The 14512-nt window shown below is 43.2% G+C and overlaps 1 protein-coding gene across 4 annotated transcripts in view; it reads left to right on the top strand.

The window, feature by feature from the left end:
* The window catches only part of IFT81 (intraflagellar transport 81), a 37418-nt gene extending 28857 nt beyond the window's left edge, over positions 1-8561 (top strand). For 3 of the 4 annotated variants that reach the window (XM_068208439.1, XM_068208442.1, XM_068208441.1), the window contains 6 exons: positions 71-160; positions 1097-1183; positions 2523-2594; positions 2684-2769; positions 6197-6242; positions 7149-8561. In XM_068208439.1, the coding sequence (XP_068064540.1) occupies positions 71-160; positions 1097-1183; positions 2523-2594; positions 2684-2769; positions 6197-6242; positions 7149-7331 (564 nt within the window). In that variant the 3' untranslated portion in view covers positions 7332-8561. Of the gene's footprint in view, positions 1-70; positions 161-1096; positions 1184-2141; positions 2372-2522; positions 2595-2683; positions 2770-6196; positions 6243-7148 lie in introns of those variants that run through there. The other variant, XM_068208440.1, reaches the window with a different exon arrangement.
* Positions 8562-14512: the final 5951 nt, after the last annotated feature.

Below are 14512 nucleotides of genomic sequence, written 5' to 3'. Positions count from 1 at the left end.
ACATTCCTAATTACATAAAGGACCATTTAGGGTTATAGAGTTAATGAATATTATTTTGTCCCTTTCTCAGGTGAAGAAACTGAATGCCTTGGTGGCAGAGAAGAAGGCAAGCCTTGCTCCTGTCATCAAAGAGCTGAGGCAGCTGCGTCAGAACTGCCAGGTTTGTAGAAACACTCCTCTCTTTCTGTGTAAACCCAGTCAAACCCACAAACAAATCCAATTTGCAGATCTCTGAAGTGCTCTACAAGGACATGATCAACTCTGAGGGAAAGCTGGAAATAGCAGAATGTGTCAACAGTGTTTGCAGCAAGCAACGTGCTAAAGGTTGGGATTTGTAAAAGCTGACAGTGCAGGCACAGAATTCAGTCCTTTATAGCAATTTAAAAAAATACTACATCAGGGGAAAATGTGAAAAGTCATAGTTCAAACCCAAAGCAAAGTTAGTTTCATATTAGTTGCAAAGCTATTTCTGTATTTCAGCACTGGTGGTCCCAACCAACGCTGTCTTTTTGAGTGGATTGCAGATAAATTCTCATCCAAAACGTTAGCTACATTGATCTAATTCCTGCTTTAGTCTGTGGTACTGACAAATTTGTCCATTTGTTCTCAAAATTTTATAGAGAGCTGGGGAACAAAAAGTCTTTTGGGTGTATAGCTGCCATAAGTTGTCTCATTACCATGGAATTAAATAAACTGATGCATTTTATCCATCAGTGAAATTTCCAGAAAACCTACTTTTAATAGTTCCATTCAAAGTGTCAGCAGATGGAATCCAGCAAAGAGGTTGATTGTGCACAAGTGGAAATCTGGCTTTTCACAGGGAGCACTTATATTGATCCTTTGCTAATGTCTATTTTTATAATTATTTGTTCGTTCTTCTTGCAAACACAGCCTTGTTAGCCTAGCAGGGAACAGAGGGAATTTCCTTCTCTCTGATCCCAGAATTTGGGGGGTTGGTGGCTTCCCTGTGTAACCACAGCCATGTGCCAGCGAGGGTCACACTGCAGCAGCTGGGGCTGGTGTGTGAGGGGCCTGAGTGTCACATGCCAGCCAAAGGAAGATTTCATTGATGTGCCCTTTTGCCCTTTTCACCAAGGAGTTAACTCAAGAATGTGATGAGAAGAAAATCCAGTATGACAGTTGTGCGGCCGGGCTGGAGACCAATCGCTCGGCGCTGGAGCAGGTGAGGTGGGGCTGGATCCTGCCGTGGGTTAATGCTGGGCTGCAGTGCTTCCCTGCCCTCCCTCAGATGAGGAAAGTACAAATGCAGTCAGCGAGTCAGTGTGACTCACAGGTGGTGCCTGAAGCTGCTGTGTGGGGTGGCTGCAGTCACACAGGTCCTGAGCAGCAGCACATGGACTCAGGATGCTTCATCCATCCTGGATCAGCAAGGACGTGAGTCTGCCAGAAGTGCTGCTGCCCTGGACAGTGTCTGTTGGGGAAGCGTTTGACCATAAAATAAAGATTAATTGATCAAGACAAATCTTTATATGCAGTTAGCAGTTTCACTGCATTAGCAACAAATTCAGTGGATAATTAATGACTGAAACTGGTAGAGAGGAGAGTTCATTAAGTGGGACTGTCTTGTATCCCTGTTTTGTCTCACTCCATCACTCCTGTGAATTTTGACTGGGCTTGGTTTCTCTAGACCTTGCCCTCAGAAGAATATACTGCAAGGTAAACAGGGAGTTTAAAGTGTGGGTGGATGTATAGACAGTTATTCTCCTGCTCTAAAAGTTCCTTTGTAGGGTCCTTCATAGCAGATGGGCCTGGTATGACATGGACCTTCTAAAGGAACTATTTTACAACAGCAATCAAGGCTTTTTTCTTGGCAGACAACTCAGTCATTTTCTACCACGTGGTGACAATCACACCCACTGACTGAGCTGGACACGAGTTGAACTGTAGAATTCAGTTTTCCAGCTGATGGTCTGGAAATCACACAGTGACAGAGCTCTGGAATTGCAAATGCTGTGCAGCCTGGAATGTGTACAGGAATTCCTTTGGGATCATGAGGCTTTTTGGGAATGGACCATTTAGAGTTGGGAGCAACCCACTATGTCCAGACTCCTCCATATAATTATTGATTGGTGATTAACGTACTATTGGCATGTCTGTAGCTTCTAACATGCACTTTGCAGATGTGTTCCAGGAAATGATTGTTCACAGCTGTGCCTGGCACTTCAGATGTGCTGAGGAGCAGGAGTCCTGGCAGCACTGCTGAAGTGTCTGTTACAAGTCAGGCATTAATAAAAACCTGTTAACAGCCATTTTGCATCTCTGACTGTGACTGAAACTGCAAATCGCAAACCACTCCGTTGTCTTTCACCCTAAAAGAGACTTGTGAGAAGCCCAAATTTTATAAACATTTGAGAAATTATCAGTTCAGGATTATTATTATTATTATTATTGTTATTGTTGCTATTACTATTGTAAACTCTCACGGTTTACATGGCAACAGAGGGCATCTCCTGGGAGCTTGCAGTCACCATGTGCTTTGGAATCTTACTCTTTTCCCACAGGAAGTGAAAGGGCTTCTTGAGGAGTGTGCCCAGGAAGAGAGCAACTACCGTTACATTAACTGCATGAAAAGGGTGAGAGCACAAACTGTTCACTGGGAAATGCAGTGGCAATTATAATATACACACCCATATATGTATTGAAATGATACATTTCTTCACAGAGCCTGGAGATCCAGCTGCAGCGTGCCAAGGAGGAAATGAAGGCCTACGTGTCCCCAGACCCGCAGGAGCGGCGCAGGGCGGTTCGGTGAGCGGGGCAGGACTCTCTCCCCTTGGCAGGATTCTCTCCCCTTAGGGTGACTTGAAGGAGATTCACAAACTGAGGCTGAAGTCAGGAATTTTCTCATTGGCATTTGGGCCGGAGGAGTTCACCTGATAAATTTAGAAACGCTATAATAATCTAAAAATAAGCATCTCGGATTCCAGCCTATACTGCTGTGGACATACAAGTTCTGTCCGACATACCAGATTTGCCCTTCCCACTGGAGATTCTGAGCCCAGGACAGGCTTTAACTGGCAGCCCCACACTCTGAGGATGGTGCAGAACCATCCCATGAACCTCCGTCCTTACCCTCAGTTTCACTGACTCCAGTAAAAAGCCACTTCCTTCATCCCATGACTCTTTTCAGGACCCCTTGCCTTTGACTGGCAGCAAGAGAAACAGGAAATGCTATAAATTGAGCTGCTGATTATTTTTGGTGTAGTTTTCTATTTTAAATAGAAATTTTTCCTGCCAAAGATGGGAATGTTTTCTGAGAATGAGATATTTCGGATTCATTATCTGTGCTAAGAAGTCTAAATGTTACCATGTTGTAGAGATTTTTTACACTTAACTAAGTGGAACTTAACTAAATATTTTTGTGAAAGTATCTTGTTGAAATTTTTGTGTATGTTCAATCTTCTAATACAACATAAAAGCTGAAACAAAATTCAGGCAACAGTCAACAAACTGTTTCAAAATTAAGCATCAGCAAAATCCAAAACATTTATAATTTCCAGTTGGTAGAAGTGTCAAAATACCCAGGGCTTATTCTTCATAATTAGCTTTTCAAAGTTTCAGAATATTGCATGAAATAGAAATTCTGTTTTCCAGAAAAGTGAATCTTAGATCCTTGTTGTCAACAAAATAATCCAGTTGGTGTCAGTAGTTTTACAAGGTGGTCTTTGCTTTCCCACCACAGTATTTCCCAGTCATAAAAACATTTATCAAAACAGTTTTAAAAGTCATGTTTGCTCAGTTTTATGGCCGTTGATAGGGAAATGTGTCAGACAGTGAGAAAACTCCAGGGATTCTCTCAGGAGAATCCATCAGACCCTTTCCTGAAGCCCCTTGCACTGGTACCAGTGGAGCTGCATCTCCATGGTCTAGAACAGGAGGCAGAGATCACCAGGAAGGGAAGGAGCAGAGTAACATCCATCACAGAGACTTTCTGCAAGGATGTGAGGCATGGGAGTGTTCAAACACTGTGTAGTAAAGAGTGTAGGAAAGTAAGAGTAAGCAAAGAATCAAAACTACAAACATTGTGGAGGGAGAAGGACGAGGAGAGAAAAGGCTCTTGCTCATCTCACAAAATAATGAAAAGCTGTAAGAAATAAACATTTATCTAATGAAGGAAAGATGAAACAGCACAATTAAGCAGAAGGCTGAGCAGATAAAACCTTAGTGATGATGTGATTATTCATGAGGATGAGGAGCTGAGGCAGTAGGGTCAGGTTGGTTCACTCCAGCTCAAATCCTTGGGAACTGGACATCCAGGATGTGGGGATTCACACAGAGCAGCCATCAGAGCCCAGTGCTGGGATGGAGCACGAGCCCAGCCATGCAATCCCAGGTATGGGGAGGGAATGTGAGCAGGCTGTTACCCCTCTGTGCTGTCCCCATTTCCCTTCCTCACTGTGGAAATTATCCTCCCACAGGGACCAGCCACAGTCCTGACCTTGCTAAGAGGTCACAGAGCTGTCTCATTTCAATGAGTTACAGCAACGTTCAGTAGAGAGATCTTAGCAAAATATAAAATGAGACGATGACATTTTTCTCCAGACATCCCTTTAGAACCTGAACGTGTTTTTCAGCAAGTGCTGGAATGTAAACAGAGTAAAAATGAACCATAAATAGAATTGCACTTTCCTAACAACGTATTGAACAAAAAATGTCTTAATTCAGACCCTCTTTATTGAATATAAACTCTCTGTTCCGTGGAGTCACTTGTTAGGAATGTGAAAAGTTAATTTTCTTTTCTAAAAATAAAAAGTTGTGGGGTTTTAACAAAGTTATTAAGTTACATTCTTTCCAGCCATCATTATAAATAGTAAAGAAAAACTTACTAGGAAAGACATAAAATCTTCTGATGGTTACTTTGAAAACTCTACTTTAAAAAAAAAGAGGGTGTTCTGGAGGCCAAATGTGTGAGAACACGTGCTGTGTGCCAGGGCAAGGAAGCAGCTTCAGCCTCACCTCCAGACGGGTGAGGATTGCTGGGATCAGTGTGACAGCACAGCACCTGGAGCAGCCTCAGCACAGCTCTGCTCTGTTCTGGCTGGAATTGTCCAAGAGCAAGAGATCCTAAAGTGATCCATCTCCATTCCTGTGGAGGCAGGACCAGCTGGCCCCAGGCCCAAGTGCTCCAGTCAAAGTCCTGGAGTACTTGGGAGAAAGGGAAGGAATAAGGGAACACAGTGCTTTGGGTCCACACAGCTGCTCTCACACTCCAGGAAACCTCCAGGCTCTGGCATCGTGAAGGCTGACATTTCTTTCTGGAAATGAGGATTTCTGTACTTGGAGGTCGTCTACCCTGAGCACTTTGGAAAGCTTTTTAAATGAGCTGGGTTATTTCGAATTCCGCTAGATGACTCTCACACCAGAAAAATGTAGTAATTACACACAAAATATAATTGATGTTTTTTTTCCAAGTGGCTCAGTGCACAGGGGTTTTTTTTTCTATTGTCACATTTCAGAAAAGCTAAAGATAAGTCCCTGTGCTGTCTGTGGACGGTGCTGTTGTGTTTTGCATATTTTACTGTCAGGGGTCGTGTCAGCTCTGGGTATGGCAGAGTGATGAGGCCACCTGGTGCAGACAGAGGTGGCCAGCCAGGGCTTTCCATGCTGAATGTCAGCATTAACACTTCTCAGCCTGTACTTAGGCCCCGAAATGTGAGGGCTGTTTTCTGGGAGAGGAACGTGCAGCATTGCCACTGCACTCGGTGGCCTTGTCAGGCCTGGGCTGAAATGCCATTCCCCCTCCTTCCTGGACTTTCCCACTCACTCCAACGCTGCATTCACAGCAGTTATGGGCTGTGGGTCTGTAAATTCTGACACCTGTACGAGTGAGCCTGTGGCTGCCCTCGGGATGTCACCAGGATAAATTAATTACAAAAAGGATCAGGATCTCATCTGCATGGTCTCACTCTTGCCCTCAAGCTGGAAGGAGCAGTGATCATGCCTGCTTCAAAAATATAAGAGACCTTAGCCAGTATCACTTTTCCCAGCTGCACAGCTGAGACAAGGAGATCTGATCCTTCATATCAAAGATTCATTTTGTCCAATGACCAAAAGGTTTCCTCTTCTGTCTCATTTGTGAACCTCCCAATACTTCCATCATTTTCCATGCTTGCATCATCATTTTGTCCTGTTACATAAACCAAATCATGATAAAATCATTTTATGTTTCCTTTAGAGAACAGTATACACGAATGATCCTTGAGCAAGAAAACCTTGGGAAGGTAAGAATGAGGCTTTTGCCTTGCACAGCCATTGTAGAGTTTGTATTTTTGTGGGGCCGTGGTCAGTCTTTTATAAAAAGCATTGTGCAGCCTACAAAGAAAATTCCATCACTGCTGGCATTGGTAATTAATACCCTGGAAAAGGATCCTGCTCCCTCCACAGGGCTTGATTTCCTGCAGGGAATAGCATGAGCTTCTGTAAGGGATAGGCAAACAGCTCAATGTGACAGCACATTCCCTGAAAACCATTTGGATAAGACCCTGAAACAGGGGCATAACGAACTGTGCCAGCTCAGATTTTCTGTTGTATATAAAGCAACCTGTTGAAGACAATAAATTCTGAGCCTGTCACCCTTATCACTGCTGCTAAAGGCCAGGGGATCAGCGGCGTCAGACAAAAGCAGTTGTCCAGTTTTAATCTTGTCTGAAGCTCAGATCAGCAGGGACGAGGCTGGGCTTAGCAAGTCACACCAAACAGCTTTTATTAATTTCCTTTTCTTAGTCAGTCTGAGTGATTTTTACAGGTCTGGGCTGCCTCTCTTAATAATCAGGAGGGGGTTTAATTGTAAAACATTGATTTTGTGTTAGAGTATCATGGCATGAATCCACTGCAGGTTGTACCTTGACACTGCAAGAGCTCTGCATGGAAGTGATGTCAGATATTTAGCATAAGTTCTCAAGTAGACAAGACTAGACAGTTAAAAACCATGGAAATAGTTGTCAATCTATACAAAGATCTAAGTCCCAGGTGTTAGTGCCTTTAGCACTTGCAGGGAGTGTTATCAGTGTGAAAAAAACAATATTTTCATAGCAAATAAAAATCTCTGTCATTCCAAGCTACTTATGTGAGCAACTTTTGTGGTGTAGAGCTGTTGCAGAAATCTGATATTTTTGTATTTTTAACAGAAACTACGAGAGAAACAGAAAGTTGTACGGGAAAGTCACGGGGCCAATATGAAGCAAATGAAAATGTGGCAGGACTTCGAGAAATTAATGGAATGTAAGAGAGAATGTTTTCTGAAACAACAAAATCAAGCAGCCATTGGTCAGATCATTCAGGAAGGAGGTAAAGATAGGCTTGTGTTATGAATTCTTCCTCCTCATACCCACATGAAGTAGGAAGACTCTTGTTAAATACTGTTGCTTTCATAAATTCTACAATTTTTATCCATGGTTTGGTTTTGGTGCATAAACAGAGAGAGCAAAGAAACCCCTCTGGAATCTTTTGCTCCACTGTCTGAGTGACAATGTGCCATGGTTGGAAGCTGTTGGGAGGGCTGCACTGGGGTGAACCTGCTCGTAAATCCATGTTTTATGAGGCTGGGAATGGCACGCATCTGTAGGGAGATCAAAGGGAAACAAATCCTTCTGCAGGGTCACAGAAAACTCACGTAATTGCTCTGCTTCTCATTCTCTATCGATAAGGTTACATTTTTGCAAGGCCTGAGAGACTCGATATTGTATAACTGTGGCCCTCCTGGCTTGGCCCTGTTGTCCCTATTGTCCTTAGCCACGCAGTGTGGCAGCAGGAGCGGGGCCACTGTCGGCCTGGCCCCAGCACTCCTGGCCAGTCTTTCCTTGCACGCTTGAGCTCAGCTGATTGCCTGGAAAACAATCACTTGGATTCTGAGCTTTTTCCATTATCTTTTGCTGTTGTTGTTTTTAACAGAAGTTTTTTCCTTGAACATTTACCCCCTCTAGATTTCCTGAGTGTGAAAATGTAAAGGGAGCTCAGCTGAAGCTTTCCCCAGGGAGGAGTTTTGAGCTGTTTTGTCTGCACAGTGCAATTCCAAAGGGATTACACACACAAAGAGGGTCATCCCAGGGCTGGAGGTTATCCATGGATGTAGACATGGCCCAGGGCTTCTTGCATCTGGCCTGGAGTGCAGCCCTGAGCTGGGAGCCCCAGGCAGCTGTCCCTGCCCTCAGAGGTGCCCCAGGGCTGAGCCTGGGGCACAGGGATGGAGGTGAGGACTGACAGTGTCCCTCACACGTCACCATTGCAGATGAGCAGCTCCTGGCCCCCGTCACAGATCAGCAGCACAGAGATAATTCTATGGGACCAGAACTCCTGCTGTTCTCCTTTGGCTTACTGGATTCCTGGATAGGCTGGTAGGGTTTTTTATAGTTTTTCCTGCCTGAAGTAGAATGTCTTTTTTCAGGATATAAAAAAAGTAATTTTGCTTTCTTTGATACCTAACTATGTCAGATCTTCTGCTGGATTCTATATCCAGAGAGTATGGTAATTATAGGGTTCCTGGTTTGCTTTTGCATTAAATATATTTGTTAACAGGACTAAAATAAAAGCTGGCAAAACTACATTTTGACTGTATGGTGTTCTTCTTTTTTACATTTTTTAGGTGAAAGAAAGAAATTGTTGGTGGCTGGGCCACAGGAAAAATGGGTTATTTAATGACATTTATTTGAGAAGCTTCCAAAGGGCTCACAGTCTGAGGAGTGGGTCTCAGATCCACAGATCCCAGGACATCCTCGTGCCAGCCCTCCCACACTGCCAAATAGCTGGAGATAGTTTTTCCCAACAGCTGCACGCTGACCCCACTCTCCCAGGCCAGGGAGAAGAGCAGGCTGCCCCTGGCACAGGGTGGAAGGAAGGCACAGGCACAGGTAGAGCTGTGCCACCACCCCCTGCCTCCAGCAGCTGATTGCTGCAGGATTCAGTCAGGCAGGGAAGGAATCTCTGGCAGGGAGAAGCTCAGGAGAGGCCAGGCTGTGTGGGATGGGCACAGCCATCTCCAGAGACACCTGGGTGCTTTGTGCCTCCTGCCCTGTGCCATCATTCCCACACAGCACCTGCAAAGGGCTGCAGAGCTGCAACAGCCATGGCAAACCCATTCCTGGACTTCCAACGGAGGCGTTCGCTGAAGGCTTGACAGCAATAGTAAAATAACACAGACAAGGAGATGTGAGACATGCTGAAAACGTGGGATAATCACCAAAAATGGACATTTAGGTTACTTAGGAATCAGCATGTGGTTCAGAGTCACTAGACAGGGCAGGGAGAAAAGGGATTTCATAGACTGGAAGTCAAAACTTTAAGCCAAACGTTAGAAATCCTATTTGACTGGGCCATTTACACAAAGATGTATGACAGGGATTAGCCTGCTGCCCAGGAAAAAGCAATGCCTTGGAAATTCACAGCAATGATGTGGAGTAAGACTGATTACAATAATTTTCTGGTTTTCTGTTCAGTTACCCTAAAAATAGTTCATCTTTCTTCCTTATAAAAACAGTTTATTGCTAGTTACTCAAAGATGACGTGATTGTTGTTCTGATCTGATTAGTGCTCTGTCATTTGTGCTGCACCAAGAAAGGGCACACATTATACACTGCAGCAGCAGCAGCAAAATGACTTTCTGAGATGAAGCAAAAAATCATAATAACTGTTATCAAGGGAAAATTGGAAAAACTCAAACACTATTTTTAGCTTTTTATACAAGTGGACATTTAATAAATGCAGCTTTAATGGATTCTGTTCACTGGCTTTTCCACCTAGTTCAGGATTTGGTAGGAGCATTCAAAACTCTTAGAGTTTCACAGTTTTATCTTCCTATCTTGCAACATAAAGCTAACTTTTCAGTTTTTTACTTTGTTATTATTAATAGCCTGGCTGGTTAATAAGATTAAATATTCCAAATGGCAAAATATTTGCATTTCTATTGGGAAAGCCCAAATTTAAAAAAGGTAAATTTGGGGCAGGAGCACTTACCAAATTTGTGCCAGCTGGAGCACCACTCTGAGCAGTCAAATGAGCTGCAGCTCACTTTGTTTCCAAAGACTTCTCCTTATCCCTATCCAGAACTGGATGAGGAGGCATCCCAGCTATAAAACTACTGCAATATTCTGCAGCTTTGGGGGATTTCGTGATGTTGATTTCGGCTGTCCTTAGAGCTACAGCAAGATCCTCATGGACCTGAGAGATGAAATAGTTCCAGGCATCCAAAGCAGCACATCCACTGTTTTGTGGGAGCAGCCATTTACCATCTGGGTATCAGATAATTTGATTTATATTAGAGGTACCATCTTACTTCCATTTGAACTATAATAACTAAAATGGATGCTATAAAACTTCTTTGCTACCCAAATCTAGGATTGCTTATTTTCATCTCTTTACTCTCATGGAGATTACTACTGAGGATGTCACATGCATATAGGTGCCCACAGTCATGAAGGTTACTGTTTAAATATCCCGATTTCCAGAAGTTTCTTGACAAGACTTCCCTGCAGTGTGATGCTGCTCTCAGCTGCAGAACACACTGCAGCAGAGGTGTTCAGCAGTGCCTGGAGATGTCCATGGTTGTACTGCCTATGGAATCAATGTGAGATCTTGTTCAGGAGCTGGAGGTGCAGCTCAGAGCTGCGCCTTGGATCAGGGTTCTGTGTCTGGCCCTGGGGCTCACTCCTGGTGACTGTCCCCACAGAGCCATGGATGCAGAGCCCTTTGGCTCAGCCTGGATCCCTCTCTGGCAGTGCTTGGCCAGCCTGGAGCCAGCTCCCCCAGGAAGGCAGATGGTGACTGACTGAAGACAGGGGACTGGAGCGCTGTCACCTGAAGTGTGCCCTTGGGGTAAGGCTGTGACACAGCGGGGCGCTTCTCCATCACCCTGGCTGGGCCAAGGGCAGCTCTGGGTTCTCTCTGGCCCTGTTTGCTCAGAGCCCATGTAAAAGGCAAATCCCAGTGCCCGGAGTTATCACTGCTGGCAGGAGGTTCCTGCCCAGGCAACGCCGTTAACCCTTCAGCTGCCTCGCTCCAGTGCACTGTATCCCACGGCCGTGCCGGCGTTCCAGTAAGGAAGTGTTACACGAATCAACAGCTTTATCACAAGGTCCCACCTGTCCGGCAACACCCACGTGGGGAGTTGTTTTCTAACAATCAGAATCTGACCTATTTCCAGCTCGTTTAAAGAGTTCTTTAAATTCTCTCTGAATTGAAAGCGGGCTCTCCAAATTCCCGAGGCAATCCGTGTTATTCCCAGGGCAGTGGGTGAAAAGGGCATTTTTCACACCGATTTCCCTGATTCCCGTGTTGGCGTCACCCTGGGTGAGCAGTTCTGGGGACTTGGAGAGGGAGCAAACATGTCCCAAATAATCAGCAGGAACTGGGAGACAAACCTGAATTTCACAAACCCTGACTTCAGTGGGAGTTTTGCAGAAACAAGGTCTGCTGGATTTAGCTCCGTTCTTCATCCTGACAGAACAAGCAGGAATTAAAGGGCCCATCATCAGATTTATAGCACACTGAAAATAAAAATAACAGCAATTATCTAAAATACTGCCTTTCAGCCAACACAAATCAATGTTCCATTGGACACGCTCTAATTTATAACAAAAATTAAATATTTGTGGAAGATTTTCTCAGCACAAACAATGAAATAACAAGTCTTGAGCAAAGTGGTTTGATTTTTAGTAGACATTTACGAGAGGCTGTTGCACAAATCCAGTGCTGAAATATTTAGAGTGTTTATCATTTGATTAAAACTGTATTCTTTACCTTGTATTTAAAGGCATTATTTATATTTATTATTTACAAGTGTATTTTTGCCTTTTTTTGCCATTCCATTCTGCATAGTAATGGAAAAACTCAGTTTTTGCTAATTAGGATACACACATCCAGCATTTGTTGAAAGCCAGGAGCAGGAGATTTTTTCCTGCAAATGGAGCTACTCAAGCCAATGTCTATTTTCCTGCTTCAATTCAGTCTCTTAATACACAATAAGATGTCATTTTTAAGCTTCTACATTTTATTGCAACTGCTCAAGTTCTAAACCCACTCATTTATACAATAAGCACTTAATTAAGTCTACTCTTGAAATAGGATAAAACCTGCAGTTTTTGTTAATACCACAAAAAATGCAGTTGACAGGAATATGGAAAATGGGATCTTACCAGCTATCAAAGAGAAATTCCTTTCTCTCTCCCTACTTATTTTTCCTGGAATGGAATAGGAAATATGCTTTGCTCTTTGGGAGCAACAACAACAAAACCATAAAGATTTACATCACATACAAATAATGACCAAGTAAGGGAAATAATGAAGGAACCAATCTCCCAGTTTCTTTATACATTTTGCAACTGGTTCATACTGAAAAAAACCCCATTAAGATTCTCTGCAGTTAAAAAAATTTTTTTGGGGGGGGTAATGTTTAGCTTTTTGAAACTGGATTATTCTTTTTTAAACAGCAGTTGAAACTCTAAGGTTATAAAGAATTAATAATTCAGCAGTTTACTTGGTTTACACACCACAGCATTTTCTGGTGAGTAAACCAGGGTTTAGGCATTTCTTTGCAGTTATTATAGAAGTTTTAGAGCCATTAGTGAAGAATTACCAAGAGCAAAAAGGGCTGATTAATTACTTTGGGATTCTAAAAATGGAAACATTTAAAATTAAAACCACATTAAAATCATACATTTTGCTTATCAACTGCTATTTAAATGATGCATTGCCCTAAAGCAGCTTTCTGTGGACTGCAGCATTAAAACCTTGGAGGTTTTATAAAGTATTTATAAAACACTGTCCCCATCTCCCTCGTTCTGTGCTTGGAGCCTGCCGTGTTTTTATAGCGCGCTAAAAAGCAAACAGAACTATCAGAGCACTGAAAGTCACCCACAGACAACCTGTTCCACGGGTATTTTACACTGATGTCACATCTCCTGGCCCAAAGGGTTTCTCTCCTTGGATTTCCCTTCACGTGGGCTCAGGGAGCAGCGAGGGAGGCAGTTCATGTTCCTGGGGCAGTGAGGGAAATTGGGCAGTGCCAGCATCACCCTGACATTAAATCTCCTCCAGAAAACATCTCCCACAGCTCCTAACCAGGCTCTGACAGCGAGGTGCAGCAACTCCCAGTGGGCTCTTGCTGTGGTGTTACTGCTCCTTTTGTGGTTTTTATTTACTGTGCTGCACTTCAGTATTCCTGTAGGAAATGCACCACTTTAAACTCTCTTACCATGAAGGTTCTTTTCTGCTTCTTGGTTTAATTGAAGGGTGATCATAAAACACAGAGAGGGAAAGAGGGAACTCATATACTGGAAAAAGCACTACAAATATTTTCCTGGGGTCACGAACACAACCTTGTATCACTTCACCCAGTGTTGTGGAAAGAATTAGACAACCCTTTCATGAAATATCTAAAAGGTGTTTACAATTCAATCCCAAATTAGCGTGGCTTTTTCTTTAAAGAAAACATCCCATAATTCTTAAGTCTGTTATCAAATTTATTTTCAACCTTTGAGGGGATTCACTTGCCAGTGACTTGGCAGTGTCAGACAAATGTTTGACTTTTATTCTGACACTTGTTGAAGAATTTGATTGAAACTATATATGTCTAGATAACACCCAACAAAGTGCCCCTCTTGCGTTTGTTTCGAGATATTTTTGGAAACAACAGAGGCGACCTTGGACAGAGCTGCTTTTCCAATTTAGGAATTCATTTGGTCTAAGAGAGTAAAATTATACTCTTTAATCCTTTCGTGTACCCACAAACAAGACAGTTTAATTTTATGCTACTGCAGAATTGTTTTTCTGTACCTTACTGGTGGTGTTGATCTGTTTAGGATAAGAATTAGTTTGGGTAATCAACAGCTACTTTTGAATGTACATATAAATAGTCTCTGATGTATCACATGCCCCTTAAAAATATTGTGTAATCCAGAATCTCAGCAGCCCTTTATGTAACACCTTTGCTCCTCTAGAACCAGTGCCAATAAAAGGTGTTTGCCTTTGTCTTTGCTTACAAAAATGGGATTTCAAGGCAGAGCTCAGAGAGACTTGATGTAAAATCTAAACGGGGAGTGGGAAGGGGCTGGGAGGGGCTGACACCTGTCCCCTCCAGCACAAAGGGTGTTTGTCAGGCTCCCGGTGGAAAAGCCAAGGTCTGGAGCCAGGTCCTCTCTCCCCCAGTTGTTCTCTCCCCACTTGGGTTTGCCAGCTGTGCAATCGTCTCTGCAAGGTTTTATTGCATCTAATCACTTAGGATGTGTTAAATAGTCTGCACTTAATTTTCTATACAATCAATATATTTTAATTCATTTGTATCACTCTGCTACAGACCTCCTGCACTCAGGGACAAAATGGGATTAGTTTGTGGCAATGATAACGCAGTTTCCCTGCTGGAAACAAAAGGAGATCTGACAGAGTAAATGTTCTTGTCATTTATCCTGTACAAGATTTGCTCCCTTTAATGTTGTCCAGTGTTACCTAATGATCAAATCCAAGGAATAACATAGAAACTAAATCCAGACGTGCCAGTGGGATC

This window comes from Anomalospiza imberbis, chromosome 18, assembly GCF_031753505.1.
Source record: "Anomalospiza imberbis isolate Cuckoo-Finch-1a 21T00152 chromosome 18, ASM3175350v1, whole genome shotgun sequence".
NCBI lineage: Eukaryota > Metazoa > Chordata > Aves > Passeriformes > Viduidae > Anomalospiza > Anomalospiza imberbis.
This window is presented reverse-complemented; position numbering and strand designations above follow the sequence as displayed.